This window comes from Mesoplodon bidens (assembly GCF_964165515.1).
Source record: "Mesoplodon bidens genome assembly, chromosome: 8".
NCBI classification, from domain to species: Eukaryota; Metazoa; Chordata; class Mammalia; order Artiodactyla; family Ziphiidae; genus Mesoplodon; species Mesoplodon bidens.
The window spans coordinates 84,755,018-84,777,757 of record NC_138165.1 but is presented as its reverse complement, the minus strand read 5'-3'; the positions used below and the strand labels follow the sequence as shown (position 1 = coordinate 84,777,757).

General features: G+C 40.7%; 1 protein-coding gene across 1 annotated transcript in view; it reads left to right on the top strand.

Moving 5' to 3' along the window:
• The window catches only part of KLF7 (KLF transcription factor 7), a 338,268-nt gene that overhangs the window by 98,787 nt on the left and 216,741 nt on the right, over positions 1 to 22,740 (top strand). The window contains exon 2 of the mRNA XM_081242674.1: positions 21,145 to 21,258. Coding sequence (XP_081098800.1) covers positions 21,145 to 21,258 — 114 coding nt within the window. The remainder of the gene's footprint in view (positions 1 to 21,144; positions 21,259 to 22,740) is intronic.

Genomic DNA, 22,740 nt, shown 5'->3' with positions numbered 1-22,740 from the left:
AGAGAGAGAGATGAGTCTCAAACGACTCTGTGGTGTCACGTCTGGATGACTGAAGAAAAGGTGACATCATTTACAGAGATAAGAAAATCATACTAAACAACTGACTTTATGGAGGTGATAGGTTCAGGGCAGTCCTGTGGTTTGAGAAAATGATGTAGACCCATGACAGCATTGGATGGTGATTGAGGAGGCTGTGTTGAGGGTCACTATTATTTTCTGAGCAGATCACTGCTATCTTATTGAGCTTAATGTCACTCAAGGTCCTAAAACTTCAACTATGAGAGGTCCTCACAGTCCTGCTCTTCTCTCTGCTGCTGACCAAAGCCACCCAGAAACGAGGCTAGGTATAACTTTGTTCAGTTTCAGGGTGGACCCGTTGCCTCTTCTGATATTGTTAGAGATGGTTCTGAGTAGCTCTCTAGCTCAAAGACTGAAACGCCTGTTCAAATGTAAGTAAAATATATCTGGCTGTTCTTGGACAGCCTTGCTTTTGCCATCAGTTATTTCTTAGAAGCACTGGTTGTGCACATTCCTTCATGTACAGGGTTGAGAGCCCCCTTCTACCAGCCTTTTCTTCTTCTCAAGGATATATGAAGCCAGTTCCATTAGTCTTCCTGCATAGAGCCAATTTCCCAAACCTTTAATCAATTTTCGTGCCTCTCACCTGGAAACATGTGATTACATGCTTGCCTAAGAGAAGCATTCGTTTTCTCCATACTGCGTTGGGGCTGCTGGAAATTGCTGGAAGAGTGTGATCTACAGTTTGTGTTCCCTAAAAAACGTGCATGTAAAGTCACCCTTTGGGGGGTGAAATTGAATTGTACTTTCCCTTTTGCTCAAATTATAATCTCAGCAGCACTTTCACTTATTTCTCATTGACCTTTTAGAACTCTAACATTTTAGTGGTAAAGTATGTTCCTCTTTCTAAATTGTCAGCAGCTACAACAATTTTCCCCCTGCAAAACATGATAAAATACATATTAAATTTTCTCTTTATCATGATTTAACAATGATCACTTCCTCAAAAACTAGACTTATCTAATTGGAAATTTTTAAAGTCTCTTTAAGTCAAGGAATGGTAAAATACCAGAATGTCAAAAACTCTGTCAGGAGCTCAGGTAGCAGGTAGAGGCCAGTAATTCAAAACAAAAGGATATTGAAAGTGATCCAACTTCTCCTTAGCTCAGAGAAGTGTATGTCCACCCCCCATCTTGTGGAAGGCAGAACACCATCAAGCCTCTTGGTAGAGCTGGGCAGGGATTATACATGGAGATGGGAACGGAGGGCACAGCAAGCAAGGTTGGCCTTCCCATTCAGAGAGTCACTTAAATTTGTGAATGTTCCAAGCAATATATATGCATGCTTTATCCTGCTCCTTTGCGTATTTGAAGAAAGATAAGGGCAATTTCAGCTGGTAAAGTATTTGCAGCCCAGAGAGGTTAAATGATTAGCTGAAGATGACAATGTAAGGAAGTGATAGGGCTAGAAGAACCAAAGGTTACATATCTAGTGTGTTCTTGCCAGAAACCAGAGGGCTATGATCACGGTGACTGATGTCAGGCTTGATAAAGATGTTTCTCACGGGGGCAGCATGGATACATACCCAGAGAGGCAGGAAAATCCTGTCTTCCCTCATAGACATCAGCCTTTCTTGCCTCCGCCTGGAGAAAGCAATCCATACCCATTTCCCAGGAAGGTAGGATAATTTACGCAGGATTTAAAGAGACAGCAGAGCCAGAGTCGGGAATGATGTTCGGTTCTCCCACCTGTTCGTGCTGATTGACAGGGTTTTGTCGATTGCCTCTTCTGGGTGTCCATGTTTATATTGATGCTTGCCCGCACCCCCCCCCCCCACCCAGTTTCAGCACTGGGCTTTGTTTCCCCATTTGTGAGCTTCCCTATCTTGCTTACAGAGGAGGTTCCGGACTCTGAAAAGAGCAGTAGCGTGGGTGAGAAAGGCAGAGCTCCATATTCCCCAAATGGAATCATGCCAGGATGCATTAGCTTTGGTATATTTCTTGAGGAAAGTTCAGACCAAATGAAAAGGCTCCGTTTCTTAATTCTGGCAGCAGAACTGTAATATTGCTTTTACAACATCCTCTCAAATCTGAATAATGCTCAGAGGCAGTCTGCAGAAGGCACTCTTTCCCAACCAGGTTGTTTTCTCAAAAGCCAACACAATCTCTTCTAGGGAGTGAGGGTGTCCACACATTTGGCAAGTGGTTCATCTAACTAGAACCACAGACATACCCTCTGAGGAATTCCTGGCTCCAGGTGACTGGGTTACGGCAAAGCTGAATAAACACACACTCGGGGATGTTTGGCTCAGAAGGGCCATGGGCTTTCCTCTTCTTTTAGGGCGAAAATGTCTTGTTTACCACAACAGTAAGAGGAGATGAGGGCTTTTCTTGTGATTGAGAGTTCTTATTCCCTTAAGTCTCTGAAAAATGCAAAGTTTTCTGCTCCGCTGCCGAAAGCATGGAGAGCATAAGCCTGTGTAGCACTCGGGTCAGCTGTGTGTGGAGGGGCACCTTCTGAGCTGTCTTCTTATTTCTACTTTTTAAGTAAGCTTTTCTGACTGTGTGAGCAGCCTACAGATGAAAAAATAGAAGCTTATCCGGACTCCAGAAGCCTCCTCATTGCCCCTTCCTCTCACTGCCCTCCTCTGCCAAGGGTTGCCACTATCCTTGACCTCCAACACCACAGATTATTTTTGCTTTTTAAAAAACCATACAGAAATGAAACAACACACGGTTCTTTGCATGTCTGGCTGCTTTTGCCCAGCATTATGGGTGTGACATACATTCATGTTGAAACAATAGTAATAGCTCACGCACTGCAATTTCTGCTTAGTATTCCATGGTATGTATATAGCACAATTTGTCTGTTTCTCTGTTCATGGACATTTGGATGTTTTTGTTTGTTTGTTTGTTTGTTTGTTTTTGCAGTACGCGGGCCTCTCACTGTTGTGGCCTCTCCCGTTGCGGACCACAGGCTGCGGACGCGCAGGCCCAGCGGCCATGGCTCACGGGCCCAGCCGCTCCGCGGCATGTGGGATCTTCCCAGACCAGGGCACGAACCCGTGTCCCCTGCATCGGCAGGTGGACTCTCAACCACTGCACCACCAGGGAAGCCCCCATTTGGGTGATTTTAACATTGGATTTTAGCAGTCTTTTGATGTGCCTCTGCCTGTGCACAGAGAGTGTACCTAGGGTGTCACATAAATGTCTGTGCCTATGTGTGACCTCATTCTCTGCAGAGATATAGCAGCCAGAGGGCATAGGTTCTGGGGCTCGGGCCTGATGTCAAATACTCAGATTTCAGGTACACCCATCGTTTCATGAGTATACTTGAACTTATCAAATCAGTTATGCAAAGTTTGTGTTTGGAGAAAGTGGTTTCTGCAGATGTAAGACATGTAAATATACTTCTTACAAAAGTCTGTTCCTTCTACATGGATATTTTGAGGCTTTGTGATTTTCAGCTATGCATTAAGTATGTGTATTTAGAAAAAGCTTAAATTGCATATAAAACCAATTCAAGTTATTTATATAGAATTTGAGCACAGCAAACTTTTACATGACTGATACAGAGAACATTTTTACCCAGATTATACTACTTGCCCATCTTAGTTGGGTCTTCTTCTTTTTTTTTTTTTTTTGATGTTGGGATAGGAGTTTTATTAATTTATTTATGCTGCATTGGGTCTTCGTTTCTGTGCGAGGGCTTTCTCTAGTTGTGGCAAGCGGGGTCCACTCTTCATCACCGTGTGCGGGCCTCTCACTGTCGCGGCCTCTCTTGTTGCGGAGCACAGGCTCCGGACGCGCAGGCTCAGTAGTTGTGGCTCACAGGCCCAGTTGCTCCGCGGTATGTGGGATCCTCCCAGACCAGGGCTCGAACCCGTGTCCCCTGCATTAGCAGGAGGATTCTCAACCACTGCACCACCAGGGAGGCCCTAGTTGGGTCATCTTGCTGAAGTATATTCTCTTTATTACACGTTATTCATCTTATAAAACTAAGCATTTGTTTACAAACGTGAAGTGAAATGTTTTTTGGAAAGAGCATGACTAGGTATAAAGTGTGTAGCTTTTGTTGTAAGTTTATCTAACATGAGATTTTTACTTTTCATATTTTCAGCCATTAGGGATGAAAAAGTGGTTCATCTTTCTTTTTAGTATATGTATGAACCAAATTATTAAGGTGGTTTTTACTAGATTCATGACTACCCTTCCTCAACCCTGCTTGACTTGTGAAAAATCCTCAGTTATGTTAGCCAGTACCAATAAGTAGCTGTGATAAATTATCCTACATGCCAACTGGAAGACGAACATGGCTCTTCCCAGTATAAAATGAGGCAAGCAACAAAATTACCAAGAATACTTTCCCCCTAAAATTACAAGCACTTTTTAATGGATTCAAATATGTGAACAAATATTTGGAGAATAGTTGTGTGTATTTGTTTTGAGTAAAACATATTTACAAGAGTCACCAATGAATTACTAACACAATAATTAATTTACTATGCAGCTCTAGTTGGGAAAATGGCTTGAAATTGTAAAGATGTCTTGTAAAGAGTGATTTAATGATTTAACAGAAAGTATTATCCCCTTTAAACTCGAATTTATGGAAAACACTTCTGTGGTGTCTTCACGTGCCTAGCATGGTAATTTAGTGAGGAAAGAAGCACCGTTAGAGGAGAGACAGACCCCTCCACTCCAGGAGGGGAAGGTGGAGGGAAGTCTCCCTGCTTCACCAGTGCTCTTCCTCACTTTTCTTCAAGGAGCCCTTCTTGAGGCTCTCTCACCAGCCTGTCCTCCCCTGTCTATCTTCACCTCCTATGGGGTAACTGGAGATGTGGCCGGAGGAGTGCAGACATATGTGCACATAACTTCCATCTGGGCCCAGATGGAGTCGAGGGCAAAGGCCACTTATGAGTGGGTATTTTCATTTGTGTCAGTGACCAGCTCTTGTGATAAAAATTCAAGCAGAAAAATCCCAATGACTTCCATGTTCTTGGATTAGTCAAATAATTGGCCATATACAGCCTGAGTTCCCTCCACTTCTGACTCTGACCTTGGGCCGTCACTTAGCCGGCCTAAATCTGGAAATGTGGATGACCACAACTCCCTTTGTTGCCTTGTGAAGCTCAAGCAAAATAATATCATTGGAAAGCTCTTTATAAGAGTAAAAAGAGTGAAGCATTATAGTTTTTATTATACTTGAGTAAAAAAGTAGATTTTTTTTCCAGCCTGAATTGTACCAGCTCTTCTGGCTCACTCCCTTCAGGTCCTTTAATTGGTTTGTGGAGTGCGGATTTAGCCTCTTTGTATTCTGATATTTTGCATGTTTTTGGAATGGTAAAGATCGTGGTGTTCTATGGATTATACAGAGTTCTTACCCAGGCACAGTGGAAAAGCTTCATGTATTTTTAAGTAAACGATAACAAAAAATTTACGATTTTAATGAGCCAACATATGATCTTTAAGTGCCTGTTATGGACTCTGCTTTGTAAGATTTCTTTTTATTTTTTAGAAGCAACAAGAACATAAGAGAAAAGCTTCATGGTTTGTTCCTATAAAGTGTAATAGGAATTTCACCTGGGCTCCAGCCCAAAGATGTAGTTAGGTAGAAATTAAGAGTAAAATAGCTAGTCTGTGTTTGATCTCATTCAGGTTCTTCCCTCTGGTTTCAAAAAGGTGTGTGAAGGTGTAAGGAGAAGGACTTTGTAAGATTCATCACGGTGTTTTCTCCTAAGATTCCCTTGTGAGCCTTGTGATTCCCATGTGACTCCAGCGGATTCTCCCTAGAGAACCTGCCTAGCAATGATTCAAGGACTCACACAAGCCTGGAAGGATCTCTGCAGCTGGAAGCACATGCTTTCAGCTTGGGGAGGAATGATTGAGGCCAGGAGGTGACTGTGGTTTGCTGGTCGCCCTCATGTCGAGTGGAGGGAGGGTGCCTCATACTGCTTACGAGGCTATAGGGCGCTTCTTCCCAGGACAGGAGTGTGGCCAACTGCTTAACTATTCAGTTTGCTCGTTTTTAAAATGCAGCTGTAATATTATCCATGCTGACAGTTGTTCTGAGCATTCAGTGAGATAATACTTATAAAGCAATTAGTGCAGTGTCTGGCTAAGGTTAGCTTTTTAGCGGTTATTGCAGGTCTCCCGTTTTCACCTGGATGGAGAGCTCTACCTTGAAATTTCAGTGTCCTCGCCAAGTGCCACCAGACTCTCCCCGGAAGCTGCAGAGGTCTGATCCCATTGGTGAGCTATGGGAGAGAGATACAGTACCCCCCACAGATCTGCAAGATTCCCACCTTTGTCTTACTTCTGCTCATCCAGATCCATCCTCCATCTCCAGCAGCATATTCACTTTTTTGAGGAGATGGTAGTTCCCAAAAGGCATGTGCATAATCTTCTGTAGGAACCAGCAGTCCCAGTCTTTGAAGGGATGACGGGGAGCGTATTTTAAAAACAAGCAACAATTCCAATCATTAGAGCAATAAATATTGGTTGGCCTGGACTGGGTTCTTTCTTGTACATATGACAGGGAAAGGGGGGTGAAAGAAAAAAGGCACACCCTTTGCTTTAGCCTCTTCTGTGTGGGGAACTAGGGACGCTTTCCGAAGTGAAAGGAGCAATGCTACTTGTCCTGGGTGAGACACAATATGACAGTAACATGCCCCCAAATTCATAAATGTTGGAGGGAGTTGACAGCTGGTATTTTAAGGGGAGATGATTTAGTGGCTAATTTTATTTAACTTGCCCTGTGCCATTAAGTCCCAGGGGGTCCATAGACAGCAATTTAGAAATCTATTCCCTTCCTGTGGCTAAGGTTCTCTCTACCACCATGGATTTTTCATAGAGAAAATAGAGAATCTAGAAACCATATAACCAGAGACATCTTTAATGTTTCATCAAAGGCTGTCCTATATGAGTATTTATTTATACTTAGCCCTGAGTGAAAGGCCCCAGGAGGCTACAGCCTGAGCAGATTTGGTTCAATATCTGCAAAGGAATTTAAATAAGCTTACCAATGAAGAAAACGTTCTACATGAAGACAAAAAGTGGGGCTTAATTCTGGTTGACCTTGGGACAAAGACAGGCTGGCAACCATTCAACGTCAATGGCACAGCTAAGCAGCATGTACACATGCCTTTGTGAGTGTGGCTATGTGTAAATTGGGCCAGGCATGGAGGGAAGGAAGCTGTAACCTCATGCAGTCTCCATGGCTGCATTAGACTGAGAGGAGGAACTGATGTTTTTATAAGGGCAGATTTTAAAAATCAACACTTCAAAAATTTTTGACAATCTGGTTTAAATAAAATCATAACAGATGAATATGAAAATGATATTGCTGGAGATTAACAGTTGTATAATGGATATCCTGCTGTACAACATTTATGAATAATGCATTATTATCTATTATCTTTAAATCTATCCAGAATTAACAGCTTTGCAGATTATTTAGTATCTACGATTTAAGGGATAAAATCAATACATATATGTTTTGATAATCAATGATAATCAATTCATTAAAAACAAACATCAAGCCAACTTCAGTGAAACACTTAGAGGTGTCCTTGTGCTGGTTTCTTTCCTAAACTGGAGCTACCATGCTGGGATGATGTCTTCATAATCTATTTCAATATTTGGAAAAAAAGAAAAAGAAGAAGAAAGCAAAGACCTCCAGATCTAAGCAGGGGAAAAAAAAAAAAAAATCTTCTCCAGGAGTTTCAATCTAAAGAAATAGAACTTTTTATTGTCCTTGGGGTTTTGCTGCTGCATCTCCTTGGCACTGTGGGTTGAACAATGATTGGTTTCCTTTGATAAAAAGTTCTACGGGAAAAGAACAGCTGAGTCAGAGAAGGTCACCAGGCCGTGTGACCCCGCAGTGCGGGTTTGGGCAGTGCTGGGGAGGAACACAAAGGAGGAGCAGCCACTGCCTTTGCTTCCTGCTGTCCCCAGGGAAAGCAGCTGGCCTGGAAAAGGTGGCTATCTGCTCCCCTCGCATTTGGAATAATCTCTATTTTTCCCCATTTCAACATGGATGACCAGGTAGAAAGGAGTTGAGCTTAGCTTACTGACAGTGTGAGAGTCAGGAGAGATTCCCCCACCCCCAAATCCTGTGCTATACCTCTTTGTCCTTGAGTTTGTCTTCTCAAGGTGACCATATACCCTAATTTCAGAGTTATTATGTTTTCCCTCTCCCTCCACCTTTCCTTCCCTCTTTCTTTCTCTGTAATGCTGAGCTTTTGGCAAATACAACAAATAGACAACCCATTTGCAGCCAAAATGCAGAATGTATGTGCATGTTGATTGTTTCTGATGAATGGATTGAAACTTCAGCTTCTCTGTGCCCTTGAGCAAAAAGAGCTGAACAAGTGGTGTGTTTCCACATTACATATTGTCGAAATAACTAATTCCTCAGTTGCAGGATATTGTCATATATTGGATTCTGGGGTTGTAGCTCAATTCACTCTCCTTCATAACCATTGCACATACTCTCCTGACCGTGTGTTACAGCTTTTTGTTTAGACCGATAGCTGGTTTCACAGGGGTTAGAGGCTTGTGTTTGAGAAATGTGTTTTGCATTGATTAAAATTTCTTAAAGGACACGCTTCAATTGAATGACAGGCTATTTTTAAATTATTTACGAGCCCGACATTTTACTCAAAGCAAATTGTCAACTAAATCTAGTTATCATTTAATCTGCTGGACCCGTTCCCCCTGAGCATACCAACCACCAAAAAGATTATCCCCTCAATTTATTGCTTTAGCGATTCAATAGACACTTTTTGGCACCCCCCTCTTAGTACTAAATGGTGATAGGAAGGCATTGGTGAAATTTGGGGAACATTTGTTTCCAGAATTTCCCCAGACACAATTTTTCAATTGCATTATTGAGGAAGGGCATGATGTGAAGGCTTTTTCTGGATTTAATTTCTACTATAATCATTCTATTGATACTATAGAAAAATTAGAGATTACTTTTCCACTTACCTTTTCCCCTTGTTACTAATAATATAAGTTGACATTGTTATCTTTGTAATCTCTGTCATGTACGAATTGCTATTAAATATCATTAACACAGTTCCAGCCTCTTCTCCATCTCACTGCTTTTGCACTTTGATTCCCTCAGACTAGGACATTCTTCCCACTGAATTTTGCTTGGCTCTGTCCTTATTATCTTTCAGATCTTAGTTCAAGTATCAACTCCTCTGGGGGTCTTCCCAGGCCATCTTATCTAATGTTGCTTGCTTTCCTTAACACCATTCCAGTGGCCATCCATTACCATGTTACCTATTTAATGTCACTTATCTAAAATGCTCCTTTTTATTACCCTACTGTTTGCTTCTCTCAATAGAAGGTAAGCTCCATGAAAGCAAGGATCTCATTTTCTTGTTTATTACTGTTTCCCAGTGCCTATAACAGTGCCTGGGATATAGTAGGCACTCAGTAAATATTTGTCACACAAATGAATGGATAAGTGCATGACTGTAGTCGGGAGACCTAGCTACATTTCTGCCTGTACTTTTGGCTTTTTGCGTAACTCTGGACCAACCACTTTCCCTTTGGATCCATTGATTTTCTGCAAACCCATAAAACTATAGGTTTCAGGATCAAAGATATCTTAAAGATGACATAGTCTTGAGGAAATGGAAGCCCAGAGAAGTTGAATCACCCAACTAGTAAGTAACAAACATTAAGTAACAAACATGGGGTTTAAACCAGGTCTCCAGTTTCCTTAGAGCATTGATTTTCAACCAGGGCAGTTTAGCCCCTAGGTGACATCTAGCAATATCTGGAGACATTTTTGGGTAACTTGGTGGGGATGGAGTGATGTATGTTACTAGCATTTAGTGAATAGAGGTCAGTGATGCTGCTAAACATCTTACAAAGCACCAGATAATGCCCCACGACAAAGAATTATCCAGCCCAAAATGTCAGTAGTGCCAAAGTTGAGAAACCCTGCTACATACAGCAATAATGAAACTTCTCCCTTCTGTTTGAGGATGAATGAGATAAGATCCATAGAGAGATGGGTTTTTATAATTTTTTTAATACAGAATTATCAGTTGGCATTTTTTTGCAACTAAGTTTTAAAATTTTTCAAAATATAAGTAGCCTTACTATTTTTTGATTATAGAAATGATGCATACTTATTGTAAAAGAATACAGTAAAACACAAAGTTATTGAGAAGAAAGCGAAAATCATTCATAATCCTACCACATGTAGATTAACATATAAGCATGTTGGTGTGTATTTTTCAAGACTTTTTTTCTATGCATACGTACATACAGATACACACTTTTTGACAAAAATGGAATAAAGTGTTTAATATACACTATTTTATAATTTGCTTTTTTCACTCGACAAGATTTTGTGGGTATCCTATACATCTATAAATATGAAGCTATATTGTTATTTCTAAAGATTTCATAATATTTTGCTGTATGGATGATCTAAAATGTGTTTTACCAATCCCTTATTGATGAGGATTTAGGTTGTTTTTGATGTTTTAATATTATAGACAATCTTACAGTGAATATCCTTGTTCATTCATTCTTTGTTCATGCTCAATTACTTCCTTAGGTTAACCTAGTAGAGTGAGATTGCTGGGGCAAAGGAAATGTGACATATTTTGCCAAGTTGCCTGCCTGAAGGTTTGCCTGATTACTAATGGGAACCAAATAATTAGAAATCTTAGTATGCTGGAATTCTCTGTGCCACCTCACTTTCAAATGAGATAGAATTCACAAGGCAAAAAATTATATTAGGCTTATTTCTTATCCTTTATGCGTTAGTATAAAAAATATTCATTCTCATCTACACTCATTTAAATTTAATTTGGGAAAAAATTATTTCAGAAAAATGAAAGGAACATTCACTGAGTCCTACTATGTGCCATGCCACTATATACTAGGAACTTATTTTCTTCCAACAACCTACCTGTGTGTTAGGCAGTCTCTTCTGGCTTGCAGATGGGAACACCGGGAATCAGATACTCCCACTCAAGAACACAAACCTTATACCTGACAGAATCAGAATTTGAATGTAGTCCTTGCCTTTAAGAAGTTTATAGTCTACTCTAGGGCAAAATGTGCCAGGGACACTCTCTATATCAATGCCATGTATGATGAGATTAATGTTCAAATTATGACCATGAGTATCTTAAGGTTTTATACCTGTAAAGAAATAATCAACTATAGTCAGGATATTGTACTTACCAAAGCAGGAAAGTAGATTAATATGTATTTGAAAAATACTTTCAGTAAATAATGCTGAAAATACAGAGATGTCCAATCCCTCCTTAGGAACCAAAAAAACTTATCATTTAATTGAAGTTTGTATTTGATAAGTTCTTTATTTCAAAAGACCTCAGGGGCTTCCCTGGTGGCGCAGTGGTTGAGAATCTGCCTGCCAATGCAGGGGACACGGGTTCGAGCCCTGGTCTGGGAAGATCCCACATGCCGCGGAGCAACTAGTCCCGTGAACCACAATTACTGAGCCTGCGCATCTGGAGGCTGTGCTCTGCAACAAGAGGCCGTGATAGTGAGAGGCCCGCGCACCGCGATGAGGAGTGGCCCCCACTTGCCGCAACTAGAGAAAGCCCTCGCATAGAAACGAAGAGCCAACACAGCCATAAATAAATAAATAAATAAATAAAATTTAAAAAAAAAGACCTCAGGATACTTACCAATCATTGACATACAAGACATACTGCTCAAGTCAATACCTACATCATAAATATAATTTCTTTCAGAATGCTGAGAAGCCAAGAAGATCTTTGAGAGAATATTGGGAAGCTCTCTTGTCTAAACAGTTTCTTATGTCCTTTTATCCCCCCTCATCAGAATTCTTGTCTTCTCCTCCAGGAGAAAAAATTGGGCAGGGCCCCGGCCAAGAGAGTGCAAACAGTTAGTTTCAGAGTGAGATTTGCAAGATGGGAGAAAACCCATCTGGGAAAAAATATCTTTCCATTGGCCTTTGTGGCTTGAAACCCTGCTTTATCTCATGACTCTGCAATCCACTTCTGGGTAATTCATTAGGGAAACACTCAAAGATGTACCAGTGCATTAATTACCACACTGTTTTAAAATAGTGAACTATTAGTAACAGAGTAAATGATCATAACTAGAGGATAAATATAAACTATGACATACATACTATGGAATAATACGCAACAGTTAACAGGATCTGTTCTGGATATGAGTCTTTTGTTAAATACTGGGTTGGCAAAAAATTCGTTTGTTTGGGTTTTCTGCAAGATGTTATGGAAAAACCCAAACAAACTTTTTAGCTGACCCAGTACATTTCTTGTAAGTATCTTTTGTGGCTTGCCTTTTCACTCTCTTAATGGTGCCTTTTGATAAACAGAAATTTAAAGTACTTTAATTTATCACTTTATACTTAGAGCTTTTTATATCCTGTATATGAAATCTTTTCACTCGGCATGGTCATTAAGATATTATTCTTTGTTTTCTTAAAAAAATTTATTGTTTTACTTTTCAAAGTGAAATCTACAGTCTATCTAGAATTTATTTTTGATTATGATGTGAGGTAGGGGTTAAAATGTATGTTTTTCCATATGAATATCCTTTTGACCCAACATGATTTACTGTAGAAACATTTTTTCCCCACTTTTTATCACTTCCAGCTTTATTTCAAATCAAGTGATTGTATATGTGTGGAATTTCTGTTCTTTTCTATTGATCTATTTGTTTATCCTTATGCCAATACACATTGTCTTAATTAACTGAAGCTTTAAAATAGGCAAAAGACTTGAATGAAATCTTCATAAAAGTGGATATCCAAATGTCCAATAAACTTATTAAAAAGTGCTCACCCTTATTAATATTCAGGGAAAAGTTATATTAAAACCATAATGAGATACCACTACTTATCTGCCAGGATGGTTAGAATGAAAATAACAAGACTGACAAAAAAATACCAAATGTTGATGAGGATGTGGAACAACTGAAACTCTCATATACTTCTGAATATACATTGGTGCAATCATTTTCAAAATGTGTTTGGCAGTATCTACCAAGCTGAATATATATATATTTTATCATTTAACAATTTCATTCCTAGACACATACTCAACAGAAATGCTTACATACACATGCCAAAATACATATACATACATACATATGTATAAGAGAGTGGGTGGCAAATGTATTCATAATAGCACTTCCTCCCACAAACAAATGTCCGTCAGTGGTAGAATGAGTAAATGATATCTGTTATATTCAATCAATGAAAATGAACAAACTCTTGCTACCATACAAAATATGGATGGCTCTTACAAGGATATTATTGAAAGAAAGTAGGCACAAAAGAACACACTCTCTGTAATTCCATTGACATAAAGTACACAAACAGGCAAAACTAATATAAGATGATACATTTAGGTTAGCGACTGGGGCCTAGAAACAGGGAGAGGACATAGGCAGGATTCTTTGGTGATAGTAATATTCTATTTCTTGATTTTGGTGCTAGTTACTGGGGGAATGTTCACCTTGCGAAAATTCTTTGAGCTATACACTAACGACTTGTGCCTTTCTCTTAGTGTATATTATTTTCAATAAATATTTATTTTTAAAATGAATCAGATATTTACATATTGTTGAGTACAAATTACTGAAATCTATGTGTGTGTGTATATATATATTTAGCACTTTTATATAGTCCCCACAAAATAATACCTTATATTCTTTATGAACATATACATAAGTGCATATATATATCTAGGGAGGGTATTAGATGTTCAGCATATTTTGATTCTTTAGAATCAAAATGATTTTACTGGGCTCTATTCTCACAGTTCTGCTCGCATCAGTGTTGTGATCAAATTGGAGATGAGATCATTGGGTATATCCAGGTTTCCTAAGAGAGGGACTCTTAGCAAAAGGGGTGATCAGGAAACTCCCATTTTCCTAGCACTAAATGGAGTGGAAATTATAAGTTGACCAAAAATTGAAGGATCCTGGAGTACCAGTTGATCATGAATAATCTCAGGCATTGTACAAACTACTTTAACACTTGCTATCAACTTTAACCAAAAAAAACAAAAAACAAAAAAACCCATTGAAGATCAAGTATTCAAAAAGGCATCTATAAAGAGAAGCAACCAAATTCTAAAAAAAAATGGGTGCTCTTTTACAAACAACTAGAGGAAATTCAATCGTACCAATTTTTAGGTAGTTTGGGAGAATAAACATAGGACCAACATATATATATTTGAGAACTATAGAAAATGAAAATTAACTATAAAAAAGGTGAAAGTCAGGACAGCCAACTGAGAAGGATTCTCTGTGCATCTGTCTCCAGCTTCAGGAGGGTAAATGAGAACAAATGCAATTTGACTCTTTAAATGGGGTTTTGGATAACAACAAAGCCAGGAGTCCTACTGAAGCTTCCTGTGGATTTGGCCCCTGGGAAGGCAGGTAAGGTCAGCGAGGGATCTCCCCGCAGTTAGACAGCGCCTTCTCTTGGGGAGCTTTGGGGCCTGTGGCTCCTAGGAGTTCTAGGACGTATGGCAGCAGAGGAAAAATGGGATCCAGGAGTATTAGGAGAAGCCCTTTTATGCTGGGGTAGAGGGAGGTCAGAAGGGACATTAGCTCATCTGTCATTTCTTTTGATTTTTGGAGGAGAATATAGTCAGTGATATTAGTAAGTAATTAAAAATAAATCCCTCTATTAATGTAAAGGCTAGATTGGCTCTTTAGCCTTGGACGGTAGATGCCTTGTATTAAATGTTTATACTGGAGAAAGAGCCATCTTGTGTTCTGGATGACAGACCTGCAGAGGGTAAAAATGCCTTAGAGTTCATGAGTTCTCAGCCCAAGCTGTCTATTAGATTCACCCCAAGGACTTTTACAGCATTGAAACTGAATCTCAGGGGTAAGGGCCAGATATTTATATTTTTTAAATGTCCCCAATGGATTCTGATGCCTGATGTGGGTTGGGAACCACTGATTTATTCGGTCCATTGATTTTCATCTCTCTAGGACTCTGTGGCCTGCCACAGAAGTTTCAACGGAGACACCCCACTTGATTCTGCTTTAAGGTTTCATAATTTGAAGAAAGTGTTCTATTTCTAAAGGCTAAAATATTTAGGACCACTGATGTAGGCTAATGAGCTTCTAGACTTTCCTCTCCCTTCACCTGAATTTGTCAGGTTGATCATTTGGCAGTAATCTCGTGACGAGATTGAAATACGTAACAACCATCTCAGGTTGGACTCTCCAGAAACAGATACTGAGCTGGAGTTTCCAGAGCAATATGCTCACTGGGTTCAACACCTGTAGAGGGGAGGAACCGGGAGCAGATTGGGCAGAGGAAGAAGCCCAACTGTGATGCAGGCCCAAAAGGCCTGGGCCAATTTCACCAGGAGTGTTGGAGTGAATAGTGCCCATTGGACTCGTGCTCAAGTGGGCAGCTGTCTCAGGCAAGGGTTGTGGGCTGTTGGGAAAGAGCGTGACCTCAGGGAGGAGGGTCTCTGCAGCTGAGGCAGACCCCAAAACAGCTGACAGCTGGCACACGACTGCTGCCAGCTATCCCATCAAATCCTCCCTTGAAGGAGAAGCTGGGCAGCACATCTGTGGCTCTACAAGACAGGTATGGAAATTTCGGGAGGTAGGGAAGGCCTGTGGACTGATAATCTCTGACTCAAGAAGAGGAAGGTACTCACAAGGGCAGCACAAGCATCGTAAACCAGGCTCATGGCGATGGGACCTGGGAAAGGCTCCTGTAGGAACAAAGAGAGGTGATGTGAGTTGGAGAAGAAACAGCGCACCTCTCTGCTTCTTGGGACACCTCACATGGTAGACCTCCTGTCCCTGGCTTCCTCTTGAGGATAAAAAGGAAATTTTAGGACTGGGGTGGGGTTAGATAACATTCCAGAGGATGTGGTTGGTAACCTCTATCTCTAGGATTAGACTAACTTTAGTATATAGGAACTTTGATTGTTGCACATCAGGTTCAGTCTGCATTTATCAATCCCCTCGCATAGGCTACCCTCTGTGTTAGGTATTTTTGTGCACAGTCCCACCCGCCCATATTCTCATCTTAATCAGGCTGTCATGAAAATTACCGTTGGAGTGACTGTCTTTTCATTTTTCAACTTACCTACTTGTTTATTTAAAAACTAAATGTAGAAGACAGAGTTTTTCTGAAATGAAAACAGTAGAATCCCTAGAATCTTGTTACTAACGTGCCGTATCTTGTTCTCATTGTGTTTAAAAGATATACTGTTATCAACACATTAATTATAATTGTAAGATAAACCTTTATGAGCAGAAATGCCTTTAGCTATGTTTTAATTTTAAGAGATGTAGCACAGCCCTTTTACAGTGGTTGAGTACATTAGATCGAGAACAGTGAACAAGATTGGTGGTTTGTATCAACCTCCAATGACCAACATAGATTAGAAAAGTAAACACACACTGTTTTCTACTACAAACCACAACATATGTAGTTTCCCATAGTGAACATTTATAGTTTCAAAGCCATAACAGTTCTTAGAACTCTTAAAACAAACTTTTTAATATCACAGGAAATCTCTTTGCAGTAAGAAATAGGCTTAGGCAGAAACTTTAAGATAAGTACAAACAATGGATTGATGCAGCTTACATTATGGTAACTGGTATGTAAATATTCAATAATAATTTTCTTAACCATTTATCAAGATGTAATTTCTAACTGAAAGATTTGTCTACTCAAACTACCTGTGTTGACTGCCTCCCAAGCTTTCAAGTTTTCTCATTAATCTGCTCACTGAAGCTTGTAACTTCTGGCTTCAGTTATCATTCCTAGCCAGAGGTAGGTAAAAGAATATGGAGCCTATTAATTCCTGTTGCCACACTAACTAGATTTTAGGTTTTGAACAAGCTATCTGTTATGCATATTCTCATTAGGCACAAGCATAGACATTAGAACAGGCCCTGAGGCAGTGGCCTTAGACAGGGGCAGATCCTACAAATGGCGTGTGAGTGGATGGACACCCCCAAACCCAACCGCCATCCTGTGTTTCTGATAAGCAGTGTAAAGAGAGGGTCAGGACCAGAGCTGGACAGATGGTGGCAAATGTGAATGAGGGAGGGACTTGCCTAGTGTTATTTCAGGTGTCCCTGGGCCACCCCAGTCCTTTGACCTCCAAATTATGTGCAGTATACAGTATGAAAGGGAGGCTGGTCATCAGGGGTGATATATTTGTTCATAAATGAAGGCTAGAGCCGGCAGGCACGTGGAGACATTATGAATTTCATGGGCCCCGTGCCCGCCTCTGTGAGGGTCTGAGGCAGCCATGTGTAGAGGTGCTGTCCAGATGCAGTTTCAGAGTTCTGAGTTCCGAGTCTCAGTTCCACAAATTCAACATATCAGGAGCAGTGCCACCTCCTCTACTTGACAGTGAATCTAGCCCCTTCGCCTCTGTAGGAAAAACAGGTAAGAGGTACTCCTCAGGGACATAGGTGAAACGTAGCATCTGGTGGAAGAGTTCATCATCATAATGGCTGTTTGAAAAGATTCTTTCAATAATTAAGGTGGGGGGAAAAGTGGGTAGCTTCTATGGATCTAGCATTCTGTTGAACCTGCTACTCTAGGAACTGAAAGACCTCAGAGGGAGACACACGAAGAGGTTAGGAAGGGGCTGAGATTAATGCTCACCCACCATGTCACTTCATTATCAAAATCTCTTGAGGGGAAAGCCTTCAAGTCCCCCGCTTCCATTTCACATCTTATCTCTAAAACAGTCTCCTTTTGGGGCTGGCCCTTTAACATCTGTTGCGGCATGCCACTGAGTGTACAAAAAACAGCCTGAGAAGCCGCCTTCAGACCTTGAGGAATCTATTTAATTTGTGATGGTTTGCATTTTGTTTGTGGAAGGAACAAAAACACAACAAGCCCTAGAAAATAACTACTTCATTGCATATTATAATTTATTCCACCAGGAGGTTGGAAGTATGCCTCCAAATTGCCCTAGCACAATCTTTGAGGATCTGGATGTTCATACTAGCAAATCTGAAGTCAGTGGAAAATTTCCACACGAGAGAATTATATAGCATTGGATCCTTTAAAACGACAACACGTGCACATAGCCCCCCACCCCCCCCAACCCCCCATCCTCACCCCCGGCATTTCTGAATGTCTGGAAACCCTGATCAGGAATTTGAAGAGCAGTCAGGATATATTGCTCAATTGTGTTCCAAAGTATTTATGCAGTGTATGTTTTAATACTAAAAAAAATGATTTGGTTAGACTTAGCAGGCTCAGCCTCATTCTCTGAGAGGAGTTCTTAATTGCTGCCATAAAAAATGTCCTGATTTAAATCATAAGATAGTATACAGGGGGTTGATGGCTTGGATTCGTTTTGAAAGTTAGGTAAATAGTGTAGCATGGGGTTATAACCCATTGCTGGTTTCTATAAAATAGCTAACGGGAAAGAACCAATCTTTCTTTTTTTGTTTTGTTCTTTCTTCCTTTCTCTCTTTTGTCGCTTCTTCTTTTCTTTGTTGCTTAAACAATCATAAGTAAGATTAACAGTTTGCAAAAGCCACTCTCTTTAGATATTTTATCTATTCTTGCTGTCAGATGGCAACTGCATACATCTCATTTTGACCCCAAATGCCTTGAAATCTGGAAACAGATGGTGGGTAGAAAACTAGAAAGGTGCTGATTTTCAATGTCTGGTCTTGCTGTTCTGATCATCTCAGGGCTACAGTACATGGTCCAATGCTTTCCCTTAACAGTTATCCTGGCTTGGAATTGCTCTCCCCACTTGGACCCATTTTCATCTAGATAGAGCCTTTTCTTCCTTCAGAGCCACATTTTCCATTCTTATGGGAACCTAAATGCAGGCAAGGAGAGGTAGGAAATGGAGAGTTATAGGATGGACCCTGGGCTGGGCTTGGCAAAAAGGGTGACAGGTTGGGCTTCCCTGGTGGCACAGTGGTTGAGAGTCCGCCTGCCGATTCAGGGGACGCGGGTTCGTGCCCCGGTCTGGGAAGATCCCACATGCCGCGGAGCGGCTGGGCCCCGTGAGCCATGGCCGCTGAGCCTGCGTGTCCGGAGCCTGTGGGGAGAGGCCGCAACGGTGAGAGGCCCGCGTACCGAAAAAAAAAAAAAAAAGGGTGACAGGTCAGTGGAGGCTGTAGGGATGGGGAGACCATCAATCCTAATCGCAGTTATGATTGTGGGGGTGGGAAAGGGACTTGTGGGACTGGAAGAATCCCAGTTCAAACTGGGCCAACCAGTCAGTTAAGGGAGGGCCCTCAGCAGAAGATGCCATGTAGCAAGCCACTATTTATACCAGGGGTGCTTGGGAACATAATGGAAGTCTCCACATTAAAACCCCACATCCAAACCACCAGCAAGTCCTATCGACTACTCCCCAAAGATATTTAAAATCTAATATTCTCGCCACCTCTGCCACTAACACCTGGTCAGAGTCACCACCTTCTCTTACTAATCATCAGGGAAATGCAAATCAAAACCACAATGAGATATCACCTCACACCTGTTATAATGAACATTATCAAAAAGACAAGAAATAACAAGTACTGGCAAAGATGTGGAAAAAAGGAAACGCAGGGCACTGTTGATAGGAAAGTAAATTGGTGCAGCCACTATGGAAAACTCTATGAAGGGCTTCTCAAAAAAGTAAAAATAGGACTACCATATGATCCAGCAATTCCACTTCTGGGTATTTATCCAAAGAAAATAAAAACACGACTTTGAAAAGTTATATGCACCCCTATGTTCATTGCAGCATTATTTACAATAACCAATATATGGAAGCAACCTAAATGTCCATCAACAGATGAATGGATAAGGACGATGTAATATAGATAGATAGATAGATAGGTATAGATATACATACAGTGGAATATAACCATAAAAAAGAATGAAACCTTGCCATTTGCAATGACATGGATGGAACTTGAGGGTAATATACTAAGTGCAATAAGTCATACAGAGAAAGACAAATACTGTATGATTTCACTTCTATGTGAAATCTAAAAAATAAATGAAACAAAACAAAACTCATTGATATAGAGAACAGGTTGGTGGTTGCCAAAGGGGAGGGGTGTGTTGGGGGAGTGGGTGAAATGAATGAAGAGGATCAAGAGGTACAAACTTCCAGTTATAAAATAAATAAGTGGGCTTCCCTGGTGGCGCAGTGGTTGAGAGTCCGCCTGCCGATGCAGGGGACACGGGTTCGTGCCCCGGTCCAGGAAGATCCCACATGCCACAGAGTGGCTGGGCCCGTGAGCCATGGCCGCTGAGCCTGCGCGTCCGGAGCCTGTGCTCCGCAACGGGAGAGGCCACAACAGTGAGAGGCCCGCGTACCACAAAAAAAAAATAAATAAATAAAAAATAAAATAAAATAAATAAGTCATGGGGGTGTAAAACATAGCATGGTGACTACGGTTAATATTATATTATATATTCAAAAGTTGCTAAGAGAGTACCTCTTAAAAGTACTCATCACAAGAAAAAAAATTGTAACTTAATGTGGTGATGGATGGTAACTAGACTTATTGTGGCGATCATTTCACAGTGTATACAAATATTGAATCATTATGTTATGCACCTGAAACTAATACAGTGTCACATGTCAATTATACCTCAATAATAAAAACATTTTTAAATTAGTTTTTATTGGAGTATAGTTGATGTACAATGCTGTGTTAGTTTCTGCTGTACAGCAAAGTGAATCAGTTACACATATACATATATCCAGTCTTTTTTAGATTCTATTCCCATATAGGTCATTACAGAGTATTGAATAGAGTTCCCTGTGCTATACAGTAGATACTTATTAGTTCTCTGTTTTATATATAGTCGTATGTATATGTCAGTTCCAATCTCCCAATTTATCCCTCGCCTCCTCCACTTTCCCCCTTGGTAACCATAAATTTGTTTTCTACATCTGTGACTATTTCTGTTTTGTAAATAAGTTTGTTTGTACCATTTTAATTAAAAAGTTTTTTAAAAAGCCAAAATCCTTACCAGAGCTGACAGGGCCCTCCATGGGACTCTCCCCCTCTTCTTTCTGACATTATATCCTCTGTCTTCCCCTTCCTTTGTCCGGATGCAATGGTCCATCTACTGTTTTCCCTTTCATTCCAGGCACGCTCTGACATCCGAGCTTCGTTATTCCCTCTGGCTGGAGCACATTTACCCCAGAGAGCTGTGTGGGCCACTCCAACTCCTCCAGGTCTTTGCTCACAGGTCACCTTCCTGGTGAGTCTTCCCTGAGCACATTTTTAAACATCTTACCCACCCCCACCCCACCCCCGCCCCTCTGGCTTGCTCTCTCCCTCTTCCCTGCTTTACTTTTCTCCATAGCACTTATCACTCTCTGATGTACTATATGTTTTATTTTTTGGTTTATTTTGTTTTTTTCTGAGCAGAACATAAGCACATTTGCTTTCTAATGTAGCCACAGAACTTAGAGCAATACACAGCATGTAGTAAGCACTTAATGACTATTTATTGAATGAATAAATGAATGAGTTCATTAAACAGACCCCCAGTAGTGACAGGGAGAACAAGACAGCTCAAGAATCAATGGAATTGTCAGGGTCCCAGTTCATGGTAACAAGGCTAGGTTTTGAGGAAAACAAAAGCAAATAAGATGTTCATGTTTCTTAGATGCTCATAGTAGAGGAGTCATATACAGGATGTTATCAGTTTGTCAGAGAATGATCAATGCCTGTGCTCAAATAGATTGAACACAGCCAGCCAGAGGCTGGCATCAGGACTCCAGCCCTTCTGTGAACGTCTGTAACAATCACTCTCTCACCCATTCACCCATCCATTCATCCATCCATCCATCCATCCACCCAGTCTTACGACAGTTGTTTATCCAACATTTTTGCAAAACCAGCTTTGCATTGCTCAGATTTTCTGAACATCTCTCCTACAGAACTGAGCATTTTTGTGAGCAGGAATCTCCACATCATTAAATCTTGAATACTCCCATTCCCCGACATGAAGTCTTGAATGAATGAACCTTGGACAAGGGGTTGTGCCTTGTTCTTTCTCTTTAAAACCTAAGAGAAAGAATTAACGAGAATGGATGAATTAATATACTAAAGGTCTTGGAATTTTTCAAAGTTAGAGTTCAGATGTTTCTAACTGGCACTGGGTACTCTCCCCATGCTGCACATTTGCCTTTTCTCACTCAGTTGTACGCTCCACATGAGATAGATGGCTGATCTCCCAGGACCACCATCATTTCATTTGGGAACCTGGTAAACCCAAGGCTGGTCCCAACACTGGAAAAGAGGCTTCGTTCCTGGTTATTTATTCCATTAATTGCTAGGTTGTTTTTGTCTATCTCACTGACTTCATTTCTCTTTCTTGCTCCATATTCTACTTGATATTAAATAACTGTAGCCTTTTCACACAATAAGGCTCTTAAAATGTGTGTGTGAGTGTTCCTCTAAACATATTTTAATTTCTCACTCTCTGTCTTAGTCTGCTTAGATTGCCATAACAATAATATCATTGGCTGGGTGGCCTGAACACAGAAATGCATTTTCTCACAGTTCTGGAGGCTAGAACTCTGGGATCAGGGTGCCAGCCTGGTTGGGTTCTGGTGAGGCCTCTCTCCCTGGCTTGCAGATGGCCATCTTCTTGATGTGTCCTCACATGGCCTTTCCTCAGCGCATGCAGTTGGGAAGAAAGATCTTTCTCCCTTCCTCTTCCTATAAGGCTACC